This window comes from Lichenostomus cassidix, chromosome 4, assembly GCF_008360975.1.
Source record: "Lichenostomus cassidix isolate B80296 chromosome 4, HeHo_3.0, whole genome shotgun sequence".
Lineage (NCBI taxonomy): Eukaryota > Metazoa > Chordata > Aves > Passeriformes > Meliphagidae > Lichenostomus > Lichenostomus cassidix.
Window position 1 is genome coordinate 24891351 of NC_139484.1, and position 21774 is coordinate 24913124.

General features: G+C 38.2%; 1 protein-coding gene across 1 annotated transcript in view; it reads right to left on the minus strand.

Annotated features, from left to right (window-relative positions):
- Positions 1 to 21774, minus strand: part of COL25A1 (collagen type XXV alpha 1 chain) — a 298336-nt gene that overhangs the window by 23833 nt on the left and 252729 nt on the right. Inside the window, exons 19-30 of the mRNA XM_085058375.1 lie at positions 14473 to 14535; positions 13899 to 13967; positions 12949 to 12993; positions 10934 to 10978; positions 10315 to 10392; positions 7338 to 7361; positions 6395 to 6439; positions 4782 to 4826; positions 4409 to 4489; positions 3578 to 3640; positions 1932 to 1982; positions 1541 to 1567 (exon numbers count right to left, since the gene is read on the minus strand). Of these exons, the coding sequence (XP_084914501.1) occupies positions 1541 to 1567; positions 1932 to 1982; positions 3578 to 3640; positions 4409 to 4489; positions 4782 to 4826; positions 6395 to 6439; positions 7338 to 7361; positions 10315 to 10392; positions 10934 to 10978; positions 12949 to 12993; positions 13899 to 13967; positions 14473 to 14535 (636 nt within the window). The remainder of the gene's footprint in view (positions 1 to 1540; positions 1568 to 1931; positions 1983 to 3577; positions 3641 to 4408; positions 4490 to 4781; positions 4827 to 6394; positions 6440 to 7337; positions 7362 to 10314; positions 10393 to 10933; positions 10979 to 12948; positions 12994 to 13898; positions 13968 to 14472; positions 14536 to 21774) is intronic.

Genomic DNA, 21774 nt, shown 5'->3' on the forward strand with positions numbered 1-21774 from the left:
AACAGTAACAAGTTAAAAGAAACAGTACAGGTTGCACAATGCCAAGCTATTTGGGAGGTCCACAGTTTCTGTGTTCCAACAGAGAAATTTTAACAATGTAAGAAGTGGCACTTGTTATGATTGTTAAATTATGCATAGGCTATTACATTAAACATAACTAAGATGATAATGCTGGGCCCAGAGTTGCCAATAAATCATTCTCTCATAATGAAAAACTGCATCAGCATGAGGGCTGTTCAGTCAAAGAGAATGTTGACCACACCTGCCCCTTTTGGGAAACAGAAATACGTGGGTATTTCATCCAGGCTGCTCCCCATGGCCTCATTGCTTGATTTCCCTTTGATGTATTATGTTACCTTATATTATATTCATATTTAAAAAAAAAAAAAATCTCAGTAGAACCTAGTCTGCTCCTTTAAGTAACTCCAGACATCACCTGCCTGCTTTGCACCCTAAGCAGCCATTTCTTCATTCTTCTGTTTGACTCGATGTGACTTTCAGAGCAGTAGCACTAAAGTTTTGGACACAGACCTGAGAAATCCCACAAAAGCCTGAGTCTCAGGCCAAAAGCCTGAGGTAAAGCAGGGCTGGTGCTAAGATGGAACATACTGGATTTCAAAAAATGATTTATGACTTAGGTTTCTTGAGCCAAGGTAACAGTCTCATAAGGGGTGAAACCTGTGATTTTCTGTCTCACACCTTTAAAACCCCCCCAAAAAAAACCCCAAAACTAAACAAACCCCCCCTCTCCTCCTCTTCCTTACTTTTTGAGAAAGGTGTGATTAGGGGGCCATAGTGATTTAAATGATTGTGCCTGACAAGACCACTGGCCTTCATGAATGCTATGCTACAGTGTCGAGCTGAATTTTAGCTTACTGGTGACTAGTGTATTAAAGCAAAAATTAAAATATTCCAACTCTGCCAAAATTTACTTCTACTCTCCTCAGCTGTTCTCATGGGCTAAGAGAACCCCTAAAGAATATCTTTGTGTACTATGCTATGGAAAATATTCAAAGTGTTTTGCAGACCTGTCTGATCATGAATTCCAGTTTGGAAAACATGGAAATACACACATCAGTTTGTGATAGTGAACCAGCATAACATGTGAAGGAGCTGGCCAGCAAAATATCTGTCCCCTAACAAAGGCCATGAACACTGGAAGAAGCAGGAGCTAAAAGAGAGCATAAATGAAGAGTTTATCTAACTTCATTTCCTGAGCCTGTAACATGCTTCTGTATTCCAAAGTAATTCCAAGTGCAAAAGTAGCTTGCCCATAAATAGTAAGCTAAATAATTTAGTGCCACATCCAAAATATTCATATAAAAATAGACTCAGCCAATGCTGAGGAGAAATACTACTCAGAAACAATCACAGAAAATTTAAAAAGCTTTTAAGCTGCTAATATGAAAATGTGCTTTAAGAATATCAGAAACATTTATTAAATGAGGCATGACAAAATATAGCTGCATGCATTCAAGAGCAAGGCATGACACTTTGCAGGCATAAAGAGCCCATCTATTCAAGACAGATATTAATTTACCTTTGGGCCAGGCAGTCCATGAGGTCCCTGAAAACGAAGATAACGTTTTCCATTATTAAAATACACTACACTTTTTTGAAGAGTGATTTTGCTTTATAGGGATGCAAGTTATCCCTCTATGTCTGTACTCTCAAAAGAAATGCAGCTGTCAATAAAGCAACTGTAAACACCTGATTCTGAGGAGGAACCAGACCACTAGCATGTTAACACTAACACAAGAATGGTGCAATCTGTTTCTCCATGTCCTATGAATTTTAAGACATGCAAAAAATTTTCCTAATTAGCTTCCCTCTTTAATGGCACATACTCTGGTAACACTTTTAGTAAGCAGGCAATAAAATGCCAAGAGGGCTTAAACCATTTCTAGCCCCTCTGTTCCTCCCAAGCTTACCATAGGGCCTGGAGGACCATGTGGCCCTGGTGGTCCAGGTGGTCCTATCATCTACAGATAAAAAACAATGGTATTAAATCATGCAGAGCAAAGAACTCCCACAAAAATCCCACAAGTCAGACTGACCCTTCTTCTGCTGGCAAGCACTTACAAAAATAGCAATGCAACAGTGAACATTGACAGCGTATCTAGACAGGGCTTTAGGAATGGGAATTATTTTGATTTGAAAGACAGGGTACCCAAAGTGCAGATCTGCCTGTGCCATATGGCAGCGTGCCTGTCTCCAGATTCCTATTCCTAGGGTCTATGATACACTTTAAGACATTAAGGAGGAAAAAAAACAAATCTGTGTAAAACAAACAGTACTGAGCAGGGATGCTTGAACTTTTAGTATTTTATGGTATGTGCTCTTTAGCTCTCTCGTACTACTTAATCTACAGAGCCAGAAGATGATGATGTGTTATTTTATTCCTCCTCAACACTGATGAATGGAAAAGATACTAAATTCAAGCTAGGCTTTGGCGTATTTTCAAAACTGCCCTTTGTCTCTCCTTTTATTTCGTTTAGCCCACTTGTACCTAAAATTCTCTGAGGTCATTAAAATAGGTAATCAGGTTGCTCAGCATTTAGTGCACACATATTCTGCACTGGTTTTCTGTGTTCCTAAGAAATCCATGGAAAGAATTTCAAGATGATATATCCAGCTTAACATCACCTCTCTTCCTGGATTTAATCCCAAAGGGCTGCTGCCATAACCTGCAGAGTGGCAGCAGGGATGCTAAATCAGGTCTCCAGACTCATGTGCTGCCAGAGTAGCTGTCGGTGGTGGCACGAGCAGCAAGATGCACTTTGAAATGTAAGACAGATTCCACCATCTGTGGAATATCCTGAAAACTCTGTCTTCCTTCAAGTGAAAATATGCAGAACAGGATGAATGAGTTAGTGAATTAATTTGTAACAAGCTAATCTTCATTTCATAGAAAGAAACCCAGAGATGCAGGGTGCCTTTTTGTCCTGTGAGAGCACAGGGCAACATCTTTGACTCAGAGCTAAGCTATGGCTTCTGTCACCAACCTCTGCTCTGAGGTCTCCCACCTTACTGTGCTCTAACAATGTTAGCCATCCATCTCGTAAATGTACCATGTAGGAGTTTGTGGTGTTTGGTGGTGGTTTTTTGTTTGGTTGGTTTTTGGTTTTGTTTGCTTTTTTTAATGCCTTTACACAATTTTTGAAAAAAAAAAAATCATGAGAATGTCTGATCTCATACAACTAGCTCACTACCTTAGGTCACATATCTGAAGTCAGTCTAGTCTGGTGCTCACTGGACTATCTGAGATTTCCAGAATAGAAGGTGTTGAGAGTGACTATGGTTTGTTTGGGTTTTTTGTCTTTTTTCCCCATTTATCTTTTGATTCATTTCAGACCCAGAGCTCACTTTGACTGAAGCAAGCAAGACTTGTTCATAGTCATAGAACAGAACAGAAATGAAATCTTTAAAATGTCTTAAACAGTATTTAGCTCTGTGACCAGAAGTCTGCTCATTCCCAGGAAAGATCAGTCATGAATATCAAGTGCTGTTCAGAATCAGAAGCTGCACAACCATTGCTGGACTCCTGTGTCCATTGCAATGCCACACTGAGACTTACTGAAGGACCTTGGGCACCAGGCAAACCAACATCTCCTTTTTCACCCTTCATGCCATTGGCTCCCTACAAAATCATACAAAACAGCATTTATAAGCAGCTTTAACCTTGTTAGCAATCAATCTAGAAATGATAATAATTACCTCCAAATAATTATAATTTTAAAAAAGAATAACACAGCACAAAGGAAACACACACATACAAAGGAAATCCTTTAAAAATTTTGGCACTACTTTGTAAATAATTTTTAATGAATACAAACATATGCTTTTATATTGATAGCTATTAATTGTGGCATTATATTTATGACAATTCCTTAAGCTGGCACTCCATTCATGATATATTGTACTATGGATACAATTTTGAAATTGTTTCTATTTTTACTGAGAAATTTCCTTTATATGTAGGTGTATATATATATGTATATTCAACACACATATATATAAATAGGACGAATGCATCCCCTAAATATTCATGCATTTTCTCTGTCTCCTCAATGCATGGCACCTGAAATTTCTTTTCAAAACATATCTCCTTTCTCCTAAAAGCTACACTTGCCCAAGTTGTGCTATATATTACAAGAGAGGTACAGCTTTGGTCAGCCTGCCAACCAATCTCTTTCTTCCTGACACAGTATTTTTTTTCACTGTAAGTGGAATGAAAAGTTCTGACAATCTTCTCCTACATTAGCTGCAGAGCACTCTCAGAATTTTCTCCCCAGTAACTTCTGTCCCATTTGCAATTTATCAGCACTGCTGGAAATTCCAGATAATGGAAGAAAGAAAAAATAAAAGTATTTTTGCTAAAATTAATTAATGATTTTTTCATACTCACTGGTAGGCCAGGCAGTCCAATTCCTCCCTTTTCTCCAGGCATTCCAGGATCACCTGTATCTCCTTTTGAGCCCTTAGGACCCTAAAATATGGACTTACTCAGCAAGTCATATAAAAGACTAGAGACACCAACAGAATTCTAGCTTTGATCTTAATAAGCAGAAGTCATGTGTGTGTTACATCTTTGCTATTAAAATGCAGACATTATCAGATCTCAGAGTATGCAGCAACACTACAACGATCTTTATTAATTATTAGTATCACCCTATGATTTAGATTATGAAGTCTAACATCTTGGTATCATGGAAATAATCTCTCTAAACAAACGACAGTTGTTCACATGTTCTTCACTACATGATTTACACAAAATGTACCTGCTCTCCATCAGCTCCTGGAGTTCCTGGGGACCCTGGTTCACCCTACAAGAGATAAGATGGAACTGCATTATCCCAATTGTCCCAAACACTAGAGGAAAGAGCCAGAGAAATTGCCAAAGTAACAACAATAAAGCCAGAGACTATTCTGTCAAAAAATCCAGCATGTATTTAATACCTATATTGAATAAATACCCTGGCTGATCATGACACTGCATAAACTTGGGGCTGTATAAAGGCCAGGCAAATGCATAAAAAGAAAGGAAAGAGAAGACAAAATCCCAGAGGTGAAAAGACCCCAACCCAGCGGAAACTTTGGTCCCTACTGGAATAAATAAGGAACCATGCCTCTTGATTTATGTAAGGAAGAGAGAGACTTCATGGTTTTTTTCCCCTGACTATTATAAATCACCCAGTGAAGGAGTCACGTTCACAACATTGTCCTGTGACCAGTTCCTGAGTAGCATTCTCTAAGGGAGCAAGTTACATTGACAGGTGGAGTCTATGATATTGGAAACAAACTCCTGTAATGTTGAATTTTGCTTTACACTGTAAATTTTGAATGAGAACACTCACCTATACGAAGGAACACAACCTCTTCCACACTCCAACTTCTCTGTGTTTTACAGAAGAAGTCGAAACGCTGGGCAGATGATAATGCAAAAAGCAATTTCTGCACACTTAACTGTGTACTCTATTATCAATTTTCACACAGAATGAACCTTGTTTCTCACAATTTCTTAGGACAATGAATATGTGTATTGTGATACGTTTCTGTATGAAATACTGGATGAAGTCTAAAATTGAAATGTCTAGTATTGTCATTGAAGATGCACCTATTTGCTCTTGGAAGAGCTTAGAGACACCAGGAGAAGATGCAGTATCTAGTATTTAAGAAATAGGACAAATATTTCAACTATCTTAAAAGCATTTAGGGAGAGTCCACTAAATTCCACACTTTTTTATTTTTTTTTAAAGTATAGGCCAATTTATTATTTAAATTTTATAGAACAGTGCAGCATGTGGTACTGATTGTGTCTGTGTGGGCTGCTCACTAACCCTTCTGTACTACATACAAGCACCAGCCAGGTGGTAGGGGCAGGCTTGTGTTTCCAGCCAGGCTCCCACCCACATGTGAATGTTGTAATTTTCACTGACATTAGACAATACTGCATTTATTTGGGTGGGTACCCCCGGATATAAAAGCTGCATTCACATGCACTAATGCAGTGCCTAGCGGTGTCTTGCTCCCAGTTTTGCCCACCTCATTCCCACTCAGCCAGAAGTGAGGCATGGGAGCCACTGTCTGGTTGTGTGGATACTTTGCAAAGTCCTAGGGACTAGCAAGATGCTTCTGCACTCTTTCAGTACTAATTAATTTTGCTGGTTCTTAGTTGAGCATCTGTGTGGGGCAACTAAACAAAGCATCTATTCTGGAAAGCTACATTTCAAGAATCTGGGATGTGAAATTGGGAGCATGCCATATTTGATAAATTTATGGTTAAACTGTACTGAAAAGCTCCATTTACCTGTGTGCATACATAATTAAAAAAACCCAAAAAACAGAGAATACTCCACCCTTAGGACACAATGAGTAAAATAAGGAAGATCACCTTTGACCCTTGCAGCCCTTGAGGTCCTGGTGGTCCTGGTGGTCCCTAAACAGAAACATACAAACCTCTCAGTTTTTAAATAAATTCCTGAAGATCTTACCGTGTTAGCACAGGGTAAATGTTAATATAGCTACTGTAACAAAATGGGTTTGATTTTTAACACAAGGGGAAGCAAGAGCAGCTATGGACAAGTTGTTAACCTCTGACAGCTCTCAACAACCACAACACTATCACAAAAAACAGTGTTAAAGTAACAGTACAGCTCATGTTTTATTATAAAATCCTCTGCTCCTATTGATGAAATGGCAATGCTTTCCTTAATGGGAGACCAAAACTCACCTCAGTCATATCTGTCAAACTTCACTGCCTGATCCAAAACAATCTCCAACCAATCGCAAAGAGGATTCTGCTAAAAGATGCTAAGTGCAGCTGGGGATACTCAGTGCTTTGTGAAATTGCCATGGAATAAACTGTAACAGTTTCTTTCATTTCTGCCTCAGGCTCTGGATGCAGAGTCATCTATCAAATTCTGGCCTGGATGGTGTATAGTGGGAAGGCTTAAAAAAACCCTAAAACAACATTTAAAAGTCCCCTCTACTGATATAAAGAAAGGCTATGTACAGATGGGAAAATACACAGCCTAACAGTAATCTTGTAGAGAAGAACTTAAATTAAAAAAAAAGAAGAATGTGTTTTCCCAGACTTGTACTTAAATGAACTGAAGTTTTGCCATTAATTCAGCAGGAGCAGAATTGGTTTCATTGTTGGATGGCTTTCAACAATGGGTTTTCTGCTAGGGGAACACCAAGCAAAGAAATCAATACATGTTATGATGAACCAGGTCGACACCCAATGAAGACATGTCCTGAGCTAGCAGAATTACAAACATGCTACAACACAAAGGAGTTTTACAACACACAGGAAGTCATGCAATAGGAATTACCGTGACAGTCAGGGTGGCAATCCTCTGTTGGCAAAATGCATTAACAAGAGTTGTCAGTAGCAGAATTAAACAATGATACAAATAATTCTGTTTGTTACAGTTATGATTGCTACAGAACCTATGCAGTATTTGGGAGACACCATGCCTTCAAAAACATGAATAAAACCCCCTGTTATTTTTAACTCTTGGTGGTGTGTTAGCTGCTTGGTTTCTGTGGGAATTAGGATTTTACATAGGTAGAAGACTGTACTTTTGCACAATTTAAGAAATCAAATAAATAATTACTAAATAGCAAAATCTAAGCAAAAGTCTTCAAAAAGGTATTTTTTAAACTTTTAAAGAAAACATAATGAGTTAGTGTCTGAAGTCGACCAAAAGACTAGCCCTACATGTTGTAATCCCTGCAGGCTTTGCATCAATGTTTAACTAATAAATATGATTCTTAGAGTGGAGATATAACATTCACTTTCCTGTAAAAATGAAGTTCTAAATCCAAAACTGCCAGTCCACAACCCATCTAAACATACTACAATTCTGCTTTGAATGCTTGGAAAGAAAAAGGATATTTTCCTCATGGAAGGAGGGAAAATATCTTGACCTGTCACTATTTTTTTCTTGCCAAAGAATCTAAAAGCAAGTGGAAAAGTATTTAAAAGTAATTTAAATGCTTGTCTATATTTTTAAACCCCCAAATATTGCAGCTTGCACATGTTTTCCTTTTGCCTGTGAAGAACATACTGGCCTACTTGGAACAAGAAATATGATGCTTTGCTAATTATTATCCAATGTGCAAATAAAGGATTGAGATCTCCTGTTTTAAGCTTTAGAAGAATCTTCATATGTTAATGCAACAATACATACTGTTGGCAAAGATCTGGAGCCTACTCAATACAAAACAAAATACTTGAACAAAATTGTTTTCTAACACATGGCTTTAATACACTAATATTCCTTGTATTTCAAGATATTAATGGCAATATATCAAGAACTTTAAAAATACTGAAAAGTTCAGTTTATCTAGGTATGAAAACCTAAAATAACCATTGCAAAGCACTGCTTACATGTTCACAGTAATGGATCCTTTTACAGTGGCAGATATTTTAATATCTAATGCTGTAGTTTCAACAAAGGTGAAACCTTTGAAACCACTGTGTTTTGCCCTGGGAAATTCTGCAAAATAGGTATGAAGAGCAATTTTGACAGAAAGATGAATTTTGCACTTGGTCCTCCAAGAAAAGCCACATACTCTCAGCACGGGTCTTGATCAAACCACAATGCCAATTTTAAGATCACACATGAGATTAAATAGGAGGCACAAGGCAAAGTAACTAAATTGCTAGAATGCTTCATGATTTATTACTAAATTCTAACATGAGACAATCTTGCAAACTCTTTTTGACTTCTTAAATCCGCAGGCCAAATTCTGTGGAAGTTCACAGCTCTGAGCTGAGCTGAGAACTGGAAGTTCTCATGTACTTCTGTGAGAGAACTGCAAATCTCAGAGCCCTTAAGAATTTGGCACCAGGAGACTTAGGAATGGGTGTTTGCCATCTGAAAGGACTGAGCTGGATTTGGCAAGGATATTTTTGACTGATCCTATATAATCTTACTTACACCCTCCTTGCACAGCCATTCCCATTAATATCATTTATTTGTTGCCCTGGATCAGAAGGTGATGACATTTGGAATGATTTGCAATGGGATAAAGGCTTCCTAATATGTTTCAACCACTGCAAAAGGCTTTAGTCCACTTTTAAGGCTTCTTTATGTGCTGCAGCTTTTCTGAGGAAGCTTGGAAGTAGCACTGGTGCCAGAGTTAAGATACAAAGACAGAATACAGGATATACAGAGGCTAAAGCCCCTGGTAAATCTCTGTCTGGTAAGACACAACATTAATTTCAGGCTACTTCAGGCATGTAACTCAGAGAGGGATTTAGATGACTGAAAGTTTTGTGTCTGAATTCCCTTACAAGCAAACCAAATGAGGCAAACATAATGCAGAGCCTCACAACATGCCTATGCAGACTTCCCCATAGACACAATCAAAGAGTGGACTCAGCCTTAGCAGCATACAAGGCTTTCAGATTTTAGTAAAGGCAGTGAGATTTTTTTTTTAAATTTTTTGAAAGAGTCTTGAAAATCAAATGGCTGGTCAGACATTTACCCACTCCCACTGAGTAAATGCAAGAAAAAAGTTCACTGGCTTCAGTGAGAAAGCAATCAGATGCACAATAAGCCAAATCCAGTCTTCAGTTTCACATAAGCAAGCCATTCACTTTGGTGGAGTTATAATGCACAGAATTTGCATCTGAGTATGCTGCAATGTAAATCACCTTGACTGCAATGACATATGTCATCTTGGTCCTTTGCTTTTATGCAAACACTCATTCATTCTTTTTGTAACCCCACTTTAATCCTCCACACTTTTCTGCACACCAGTCAAAATAGGTTTTCCAGAAACGAGTAAGTGAGAAGACTGGTGCTTCGTCTACTTAATGTACTCAAGTTGCTGACTGAATCCACAGCTTGCTAATGGTATCATGTTACATGCTTTCCAAATCTCAAATATTCTGCTCTTTGCATGTTTTAGGAAGAGGTGAAGGAAAATAAGGAAAAAAAGAAAACTAATTGAAAAGCAGACACTTCTGTTGAACCTGTGTATGGTGGTTTTTTACATGAATTCAGCACCAAACACCGAAGTCAGCAATGAATTAGTATTGTCCTCATTAGATGATGTCAGTCCTCTCCAGGGAACATGAAACTAATTCGCTCAGCTAATTAGTATGAAGGAAACAGTTTGTCTAGCACCAAACAGAAAACCTGGTTTCCAAATATAGAAAGTGATTCCTAATTAATAAGCTCAACAGCTTTGCACACAAAATGTTTCCAAGCTCTAGACAAAAGAGAAATACAATGCTGTCAAATGACTTTTTCCTAGACTAGACTAAGCCAATTCAACCTTGTTATGTTTGCATACCTGCAGAGCTTCATGGATATTGCCATTATAATCAATTATCTCTGTTGCACCTTGATCACCCTTCTGTCCAGGTGGTCCCTGTAATACATTTTCCATTAAAATTTTGAGACAACTGCCAAAGACTATTTTAGACTCTTAACTACTGGCGCATGCTTTGACTTGACCGTGGTGTTGGACTCTTACAGTACTTACAATATACTACTACAAAACACAGCATGAGAATTAAAGTAGAGATTGCTTTTAAAGCAAAACATTTTCTTTTATAAAGACAAATAAGCAAGTCAGTAGACAGTGACTTATGCTGCAGTGGGAAAACAAATACATGAAACCTCCAAGGGAAGACATTTAAGCAGTTCCTACACTCTAGTTCTGTGTCGGCTGTGAACAATGTCAGAACATCTGGCTAGTAACCACCTGCCCACAAATTGTGGATAAGAGACTGCTTCAAATAGTGGCAAGTGATTTTAGGCATATTAAAGGCCAGTTAGGAACCATGTTCCAACAGGGTCAAGTGCCCAGTTTCACATGGAGTTTGAACTAGAACTACTGCTACAGTTTCAATTCACATGGACTGAATCTAAGAGCACAAAACGAAGAGCTAGATGACAAGCAGACTCACCCGTGGACCTGCAGATCCTGTGTCGCCTCTGTCACCTGTATCACCCTACATAAAAATGATATTTGAAAAAAACATATATGCCATTTAACAAGATCTCACGTGGTTCTTCCCTTTCAAAAATGTTTTCTTATATATTGGTTTACAGGGCCTCTCATCCTGAATGTGAATCTTATTTAATGAAAAGAAAAAGTCCTTCAAAATCTGTGCAGTGGTAGAGTTGACAATGATGCATTTAGTTCTGTGTGAATTATTCAAGTATTGTATTGGTTTGCAATAAAAAATCCCAAAGAACCAAAAAATGGGCAGATAATGAATTAAGCAATTTGTATAACATCACTATTCTTGATGAGACTATTATCAAAAGCTTGAAGAGAACACTAGAGAAATGAAATCACTCAATCTGAAAACTGTCTGAAACTTCTTCAAATGTGTGTTTCAAAATGTATAAACTTTTCTTTCTGTGATCATGCCTCCACTAACTTTCTAAACATCCCTATTCTGAGTCATTGCCTCCCCTACAAACACAACAGTACTGTCAGATTTAGAGTTTCTTGACACCCTTTCTGTGACAGGCTTAAGACCACTACCAACTTACACATAGCTTTTTCTTCCTGGCTATTAATATGTTATAAAGGATGGAGAGCATTTCAAACATGTATGCATTAACCCAGCATCCACAATTCATTCCATTTTCACAGGCACTTGTATTTTTATATTACTCAAAATTAATATGGGTAAGAACTGTAACTTTTGCTCCTGTTGAAATCTAGAGGACTTTGGTAAAAGTCAGGGAAGAATGATTAATTCACCAGTGGTAACAGAACACACAGAAACCAGAGAGCTTTCATAAAGCTAATGAAGGCATATGGGGAGCAGGGTGGTGGCAGGTCATAATCAAGGCTGTGCCATCTGCCTTTCCTTTCAGTGCTCCGTTGGCAGCAGCTAGTGATCATGTCATAGAACTGTTAAAAAATGAAGTTCCCAGCCACTAGATTGACTTCTGTGGGCCAGATTTTCCTGACAGGTATGCAGGTAAAATGAAAATCATATATCCTTTTTCGATAAAAAGGGAATTAAAGAGGATATCTTTACAATTTTGATGCACCTGGGAGGTGTCCCAGTACTGTAGTCAAATGAGAGGCTGATTTACCCTTCTGCTCTCACCCTGATACTTTAATCCCTATCAGTTCCCTTGCCTTCCAATGCTTCTTCCTGGTGGGAAATGAGTGAGGTTAAATGGCACTTGTTTAATCACATCCTTAAGCACTCAAGGTCACCCTTCAAGGACCTTAAAAGTGCTGCAAGCAGTATCACACCAGCCTACATTGTCTTGTCACCCTTATTCTGACAGGAGACTCAATAACCACCCACACAAATATATTTTCATTCTGCTTTGACTCCACCATATAACATGAAGGAATCCAATGGGAACAGTATTTTAACAGCAGATAAAGGAATAGAAAAACACACATTTTATCTCTCCATATATGTGAACCAACTCTATCTATAGAGAGATAGATGGGCAGAGAGATATAATCAAAACAGGCTTTTTAAAGCAGGTAAAACTGTAATGCAACCAACACCTCTTGCCTTTGTAGGACTTGTGGCCACCACATCTCAGCCTGCAGTACTTGGAATACCTCTGATTCCTAACTCATCAAAGTGTGTATTGACAAAATTATTGCAAACCCAATAAGAGTAGTGTCAGGCGTTGGGTGAAGAAACACACATCAGTTACACAGAGAGAAACCAAGTTGCATGAGGAAAAGAACAGCAGAGTGGAATGGATGTTATAATAGAAAAAGGATTAGAAACACAGTGTTCAAAACCCATATGATCTCACTCAATATTTTAGCTAAAATCGAAGGTCAGAAGGTTTCACTTACAAAGAACACCGCAGATTGTTACAGGTTCTTTTAAGGAGAGAAGCGAGGTTTCTGTGAAATGTTACAACTAATTGATCTAAGAATCATCATGTTAATTAATCCCCTAAAGACAGTTTCTTTACTACTAACCTTTGACCCTTTGGGGCCTCTAGATCCAGGTTCACCTGTTTTCCCCTGTTTGAAGGAAGATAGGAAAAAAATGGTAGAGAAATGGGAGTGCAGAGAAGAAGAAATTAGTAGTGACTACAGTTTGGAATAGCAGAAATACTTTATTTGATATTACCAAGATAATGAATCTTTAAGGGCACTTAATTTAATAGCACCCCAATTAATATATTCTTTAACAGCAGAGTGCAATTGTCACACATTCCACTCTTCCAAAGGAAAAGTAGTATTGGCATTAGTAAAGAGTAGGCATCATTATCACTGGTTTTCAGGAATGAACTATGCCATTCCATTGCTCCTGAAAAATGATAGCCAAGAGATAGAGAAGATAGTTAAATATTCTAACACAAGGAGATGAAAATAAAGTGTTACTGCAACCTCTTTTCCCAACAGTTCAGATGAATACAAACTAACTGGCCAAGGAGCACAAAAATTGTCCTTATTGTTTTCAAAAAGCATTAGGAAAGAAAAACTTGATGGTATCAACACCAGGGGAAACACTAGGACAATGCTAAAATGTAGTTAGACTGATCTCTTTCTTAGAGAGTTAGAAAACAGCATGCAAAATGGATTTTCTCTGCATTCAGTAGCTGCACTGGTCAAAGAGTTCAAACTTAGATGCTCAAAGTGAGGGACCTGGAGGTCAGTACTTCAGCTGGAACGAATTAGGCCAATTCCATGACAGTGTATGTAGGTAGTGTCTTTACTTTGTAGACCAAATAAGAGTCCATTCAGACTGCAGTCTCACAGCTGTGAACACAAAACTGCCATTGTCTTCTGGACTGAAGTAGAGTATTTGACAGCAATTTCATTTAAAAGCTCACTCACCAAGTTTTGTTCTACTCCTCAGCAGGCAAAGATGTGTTCATAGGTGTAAAACTAACAAAACATTTCCAATGTAAAATCAGACTGACCTTTGGTCCAGGGATTCCAGGTTCACCTCGCTCACCCTTCCCAGGAGGGCCTGCCTCTCCTCTGTCACCCTATTGCAAGAGACACACATGTATCACAGAACACTGGGCAGCCTTTAGCACACCACCAACTCAGCAGGATCAAAGAAACCAAGACAACAGAAGAAACAGAGGTCTAGTCTACCTGTGTTTTCAGAATATGGTGTGCGGTATCAAAGTTCTACTCCCTGCACACACTTTCAAGCTATTTTCCTAAAAAATTCCATATTTATGAAAATATAGTTTCTTCAATCATGCCTATTCTGCCTCTTGAACAAGTAAGTTTTGGAATTCTAACATGAAAAATAGGATGATTTATTAATTAAAGTTATGATGTTACATATGCCTTCACATTTCTTGAGGGCACCAATATGAATACCTATATGTCTATCTACCTATATATCCATCTCATAGCACTGGTCCTTGACTTTTCACATTTTCTCCAATAGTAGTCTCAGCCTCTGCTGCTTGCTGAGGAAGTTGAATTTGACATCAGCTCTAGGGGCTTCACACCAGAGCACTAGCCCCTTACCCTTACCTTTGTTCCTGGTAGCCCTGGCAACCCAGGTTCTCCTTGTGGACCAATGAAACCTGGTTCACCCTTTAAAAATACAACAGGAGAGGAACGTTGGATTACTTATTTAGCAGTATGCAATTACAATAACACGAGTTTATTTCAGATAGTATTTTCCCCTGTATTGCTTACAGCTCTCCAGCTGTGATGCAAGTTACATAAAGGCAGTTTTCATCATGGGTAACTTTCATCAGCATAAATTCCTGCAGCAAGCCACCACGCAGCACGTGGAATGCAAATTAAGCAGAAGGTGTCAAACGTGGGTTTTATGAGGTTAAGGTCTGTTAATATGCAACCTGGTCTGTAATGCAGCATACTAAAGTAAAAGCCAAGCAAGTCTGGAAGCAGGAGGAGAGATCTGAGCATTCCTAAATTTAAAAAGGGACATTTCACTTCAGTCATGTGTTATGAGGTAGTTTTCTACTGCAGCATGTGAAAGGATGGGCAGAAATGGTAAGAGTGTCACAAAGTAATGACAAATGGAGATAGTGCTGTTGTAAAGTGCTGAATCGCAAGTCAGAGACTCGCAGTTCCGTGGCACTTTCCCTCCTCATTCTGACAGTGAAATACTTCAGTTCTCTGCACCCAGACAACCTCTCTGGCTGTGAACAGCTGGAAATGAGGCACAGCTCTCCTCATTCCATCTCTGTTCTGCCCCTTTTCTTCACATTCTCTTGTACAAACAGAACAGACAAATAGCAAGAATCAAGCAGAGTTGCAGCAGAAGCACCACTGAGCAGAAGAGTAAGGCCATATTTATTACCTATCTCCATACCTGAAGGGAGATAATGCAAGATTAATAAGCCATATGCTTTCCTTCACAAACTCTCCTGAGTCAGGTTTCCAGCTATTTAATCATGAATTTTTTTCAGACATATTTGAATCAAGAAGATATATCCACAAGGTATTGTAAATTTTAAAATCAGTTATGTAACCAAATTAATATTTATTAGTCTTTTAGCAATATACCTGAACTTAATGACTAAAAATTACCCATCAAATGCCTCTTCAAATAGCTAAAAGACAGATAGATCATAATCCTGTAGTGATATCACTACTAACAATATACAGGGACAGTGCATATGAGCAGCTGAATAACATTTCTCTTCACCTCTTTCCCTTCTTACAAATACAGGTATGCTGCACATGGTAAGCAAGTTAGGAAGCATTCTTGCACATTCATCAGTACTCTCATCAGCAATCCGTCATTAATAGTTCAAAGCCAGAGAAATCTTTCCTGTGGTTATATCAAGTGAGCACCCAGAAACCTCCATTTAGATTATAAAAAAATACAAGTAAATAATGAGCTTTCTCACATGAAGTTCCAGCTGGCCATGGTTCAAAATACAGTAAAGAAATAAACTGAGAAAAACATGTCACAGAGAAGCAGGTGCGGTTTTTTTTTGCTCTCAGAAGAAAAAAAAAACCTTATAGTTTACATAAGTCTTCATCTTAGTACTCACCAGCAAGAGTATCATAAGGTTGTCATTGCAGATGGAAGCACTTTAATGTCAGTAAATTAAGAACAATGTAGCTTCAATCATTTATTTTAGAATGAGGGGGTACTTAATAGCCCCATATTGTTTCAATACTGAATTTGCCAGGGCTAATTTTTTGGCCAGCTTATTATGCCTTCAGGCAGAAAAAGCAGGCAGTGACTACATGATTCTTTTCAGTGGTAAGGCTTAGAAGTGTCACTCAAAGGTTGATGCAGTCTTTGAGTCAAATTCTTCTCTTTGCTCAGGACTACACCAGTTGCATACCACAAGAAAATTTCTGGCCAAAGTCCAGTAAGAAGCCCCACCTTCCCCCAAAATCTCTAAAGAGTGAAGAAAAAGATGCTTTGCAAAAGCTAGTGGAATTGATAATGGCATAAGCTGGCAGCTTAATTAGCATAAGTAAAATAGAGGTCTTATATGGCACAGAGCTTTAAAACGTTTTCAGATGTGGAGTGGAAGAAGTGGTGTGTCAGCAGAGAGCAGGAACCGACTGGGTGAGCAGCAGCTCTGCTGGGAAAGATGCAGAGGTTATGGGGGATGCCAAGCTGAACATGATCCAACAGTGTATTCTTATCACACATGAGACAAATTGCAGTAGTTAAAACCTGGCTACAGTAAGAAAAACACACATTTCTTCCTCTATCCAGGGCTAGAGAGGGTAAGTAGATTAAAAGACAGATTTGATTTGCCATCTGAACTAAGCTTCTAAGTAAAAAGACAACACATTTGAATGATTTGAAACTAAACCATGTCTTCTCTAGGATTTCAAATCTCTTGAGTGTAACCACAGCATAAGGCATTAAGTAAAATGTTCATTTGGTATACTTCCGCATCCTGCCGTAACACTTAAAAAAAAAAAAAAGAATCTATCAAAATTGGCACTGTAAATGTGATGTGAAACATAAAAAAAAGTTTCCTGTCAGCTGGTGTCCCTGTTATGCAAAGGCAAGGGAAAGACCTTATGATTAGTCCATGAAACAAATACGATTCCAGAGCCATAGCAGAATGTGGTTGGAAAATCAAGAGCTAAGGTTTTTAGATTTTTGTTTTGGTAAATATATGACATGTAAGATTTAGCTGGCACATAGCTGCAGGAAAGCAAAAGTAAAGGCTTGCTTGGGAGGGCACCTTGGTTTGGTAACATTGCAGCTCTTGTGTTCACTGAAGCATCTCCTGTTCTGAAGTGTCCGGCTTAAACAAACTCAGAATTTGTTCTAAACTACCATGAAATGCTGAGAGGAACACAAGGAATGAGAGTAACCAAGATTTACAATACTTTTCCAAACATTTCACTACAACTTCTTACAATAAAATTGAAGTTTTATCCAGTAAGAATGTACAACAATCTTCTCTGCCTGCTAAAGCTGGGCAGGGAACAAAAAATCTGGAAAGAAGAGTTAATGGCATGCTTTGAAAGAAAAGTCAGGAACTCCTCCATGTGAAATACTGTTTGGCAGCTCTATAGAAAGGCATCAGCAAGTGATGACTCTTTCATGCATTTTAGTTTAACCCTTTGGTATAGTAATGAAATTACTGCTTAGAGATCACTGCATTGCACATTGATATCTTTGTCAACAAGGCAAATTTCAGCATTCAAACTTCATCTACTGTTAGAGCAATTTGTATTAATCATAACACAGACAGCTTGGTATTACAAAAATTTTGAGAAGTTTGTGAATTTCTTCTAGTTTACAGAAGTGATGTGTTATGATATTAAGAATGATTTTAGTGGCTTTATGTATTAATATTTTAAGAGACTACCTCCCTGCATGCTCATTTTCATTCTCAAGTATTTGTTGACTGTGGAAATACTAGTGGGTCAGACAGAAAATTATATACTACCATTCACAAACATGGTTAGCGTTATTTTTCACCTTGTATCATAACAGTCTGGAGCAGAAAAGGGCCCTATAATGGCATGCTGTATACCTAGTATAATATGAGCTAAATCAGAATTTAGTATTTAAAAGTAATTTTGTAATTTACTTCAGAGGATAGTCAGATTTTTATGAGGATTATTTTCCAGACATATTCATAAGTAGTTTCCATGATGATCAAAGCTTTTATGGGCTGAAGTAGAGGCTAGCTTTGATATTAGAGGTTAACCCTAAGAAGCACTTTAGTTCACTCTCACTGTCATGTTTAAGTTTTACGGAACCCGTAATTGCCTAAAACTTGGACTTTTGCTTAAAAAAGGTACAGCAGTAGAAATACCATTTTCACTGCTGCTTTCTGTTTTAAACATCACTAATTTGGCAAATGGTCATTAACAATACAGTTCTAATACCATATTTGGTCAGAATTAGCCTTCACTGTCCAGCTGGGACACACAACACCATCACTATTTGAAACTTTGCTCTCACAGACACGCCTAGTCCCCTCCCAGTGCCTGAAATACAAAGTTTTACGCCGATACAAGCATTTAGCAGAGAAAAGCAGTTGTTGGGCACACTGTTTTCCCACAGAAGGTTCTCCCTTCTTTAATCATTCTTCTAATGACTATACCACACATTTTCACATCCAGATCAATGAATTCCTAAAAAAGAAACCTGTGTTGCAGAAAGACATACAAACCACAACTTTCCTATAACAACGAAACAAAAATTCACATCCATTTCTGAAATTACTATCCTACTTGTAAGTCTCATGATTACCTTACTATATTTCAGCTACATCTGATTATTACATTATTTTTTCTATGCTACAGAAATGTGACTAAACCAACCTTCAGACCATGAATTTTTAAAGAGAATGTAATTTCAATCCTTATTCTTATTAGCCAGAGAAATTTAAATGTCTCTCAGCTTTATTATTTAGTTCACTAGTCCTGAAATATTTTGTTCAATGTAGGCCCCAGTGCCAAGATAATGGAAGTTCTGTGCCTCCTGGGCTGACTGGCAGGTCTGCCTCAAGGCAGTAAACACACACACCTTTCCCTGGTGTTCTCTTGGAAATCCAAATATACCAAGGTCAGAACTCCAGGTGCACACCTCTGAGCTGGCAATCCATGCCAAAGCATCCAGAATTTCTGTGGAGGATACTGGAAAGGCAGATCCACCCCACCTTTTCCATAAACAGAAAACCTAGCTGTGTGGGCTGGAGGAAAACCACAACCATGCTTGAACACACAGCTTTGGACAGGTTTGGAGATTCCAAACTCCTGCCTGTAGGTCTAGAGGTCCTTCCAAAATTCCTGTGTCTGGCATGGGCCAGCTTGCAAATTCTTCAAGAGTCACAGACTTTGGGAGACCCCAAAGTGTCCTTTTTGAAAAGCACTGATGTGGAAGAGTCCTCATTTGAATCACATCAAGACATCAATGTTCCAGTGTTACCCGGGCTCACTTACAAGAATATTTAAAACAAAAAGAGTATGATGTCCTTTCCATGCCTAACTCTAGTTAAAGAATCCTGCAAAGCTGGAGATACATAGAAGAGCTGTCTAGAAAGATGCCAAACCCAGATGCAAGATCATTTGGAGAACAGCTATGAAGCTGTAATGAATTGGATTTAGCTCATGAGTACCTCTGTGGGTTTTCCAGAAGTTGCCATCTGCTGCCCTAGGACTTTTTTCCTGAGGTTGCTATCTAACCAACCTACTGCAACTCCTCCACTCCAGAGAGGAGTGAGGCCCAGATTCTCAGGATCCTGGCACAGAGCAATCCACAGTGGTCAGTGAAGCTGTGCTTGCTCATTCCCTCCCTCTGCCTGCAGCACTTAGTTCCAGGGAAGCAGTTCCTCAGAAACCCAGCTGGCCTTAGACCATACAAGTCAGAGAGTACTTTGGCAGTGTGAAGGGATTTAGAAAGACTTTATATATAGCATGATGTCCATGGGAATTTTCCTCTCAGGAGGACTACAGTATTCAGCTCCTAAGAAGGAAATGAACAAGGTACAAGGAAATCTGATAAAAAAACCAAACCCTAACCCCATTTTATAAGGTCTTTCTTAAGGCTTTTAATTTCACTTTAGAATTGGCTCCAGAAACTTCCAGTTAAAACAGGTTGTCTGGCTCACTCATCGCATTTGAAACAATATCTTTACTCCCTAATCGGTCTCTAAACTTAGAAAAACAATTGTGGTTTAGAATTTCCAAAAGCGTATTTAGACTTTATGATTCATTTGCAGTTAGAGAAGTAAAACCTGGCTAAACAACCTGGCTAGAACCTTTAAGTTTCACAACAAGCCTCACTTTGTATGACATATAATTGCTTTTTAGTGAGCCTAATTTTCTTCTTGCTTTTAAGCTCTGTCTGCTTAGAAAGTATGTTGCTTTGGGAGAGTGCTATCAGAACCAGTAATGATTCTGATTAATGCTGAATCCATTCATCATATAAGGCACTTCTTACTTAAAGGCTAATTGTAATTCAAGTCAGCATGATAACTACTTTTGAGGATTAGAATAAAAATACTTGTCGTAATGAGCATGCAATTTTTAATTCTTTTCAATGACTGAACTGCTAAATGATGAAGAGTTTGGCCCCAAATTGTTTCCAACAGTTAGACGACAAATCTAAGGAATTTTTGTTGCTCTTCTGAAAGGTAAAAAGCTTTATTGTATGCCCTCATTTCTGACCTATAAAAATGTGCGTTTGAGGCACAGAAATAATTTCAGATTATTGATGTCAAATTTTCATTGTGGATGCAAAGTACTTGATTTCTGAATGCAGCAGGATGTTGGACTTTGATTATTCAACTATTTTCAAAATTTTTTATTTTTTGCTTTTTTTTTGTACAAAGAAAAATTAAACTATGCTATAAAACATGCTGTGAAACGGTTCTTACATTCTTAGTCTTTCAACTAGTAATAGCTTCAGAGGAAACAACACTCTGTGTTACAGTTCCTTATGTTTTAGCTTTTTCCAGGACAGAAAAGAAGAGATTCGGAGGATATGGTTTCTCACAGATTAGTAAGAACTTGAAGCATGTATCTTGAAGAACATTGCTGTAAGCACTCCTCACACATACATACTGTCCAATGTTAATGATGATTTAATTTTCTGGCCTTTATTCTCAAAATTAGTTCTGGGAAATTACATGTCTGCCCTATGCAACTGATTACTGCCATAATACATGGAAAGCAGACAGCCAGGAATCAACAAACAAAGCTAGATGTGTAACATACAGAAATATGTTTTTATCTATACTTCCACTATGGAAAGCAAACACTCAAAACACATTGCACAGTTGTGCAATGTATTTTACCTACCCATGGACAGAAATACTTCTGAAACCTAGCCCACCAAAGGTGGGCACTAAGTTGTATTTTTTTACATCAGTCCCCATTTTCACCAAGAATGTGCATCCCTCTAGTCTACTCTCCAGTATTTAACCTGCACTACTCTACATGTTCTCCGTGGCTCAGGCAGAGGACCCACTGTCAAAAGTTAGATGGCCCCTTCCAGCTCCTGAGTTCAGGCTAAAAAGAGTTCTGAATATGGTGACCTATCAGATAAAAATGAACTGAAGCCTGGGAAAGAGCATCTGAGTAGTGGAGAAAATGGAGAGAGAGAGAGATAGACCCTATAGGTTTCCTGTTAACACTATCAAGAAATAAAAATAGGAAGAAGAATGGAAATACAGAAAAGGAAAAATGCCTTAGGAAAATATGAACAGCTTTCCTAAGAACTCCTGGGAGAAAAGAGGAATTTACCGAACTCTCCTACAGGTGGTAAATAGCATTGACTCCAAACCAAACTGCTCAGAACTACCATTGACTTCAGATTTCCTTTCATTTTGCTGCCAAATAGTAAGAGCAGCATTTATACAC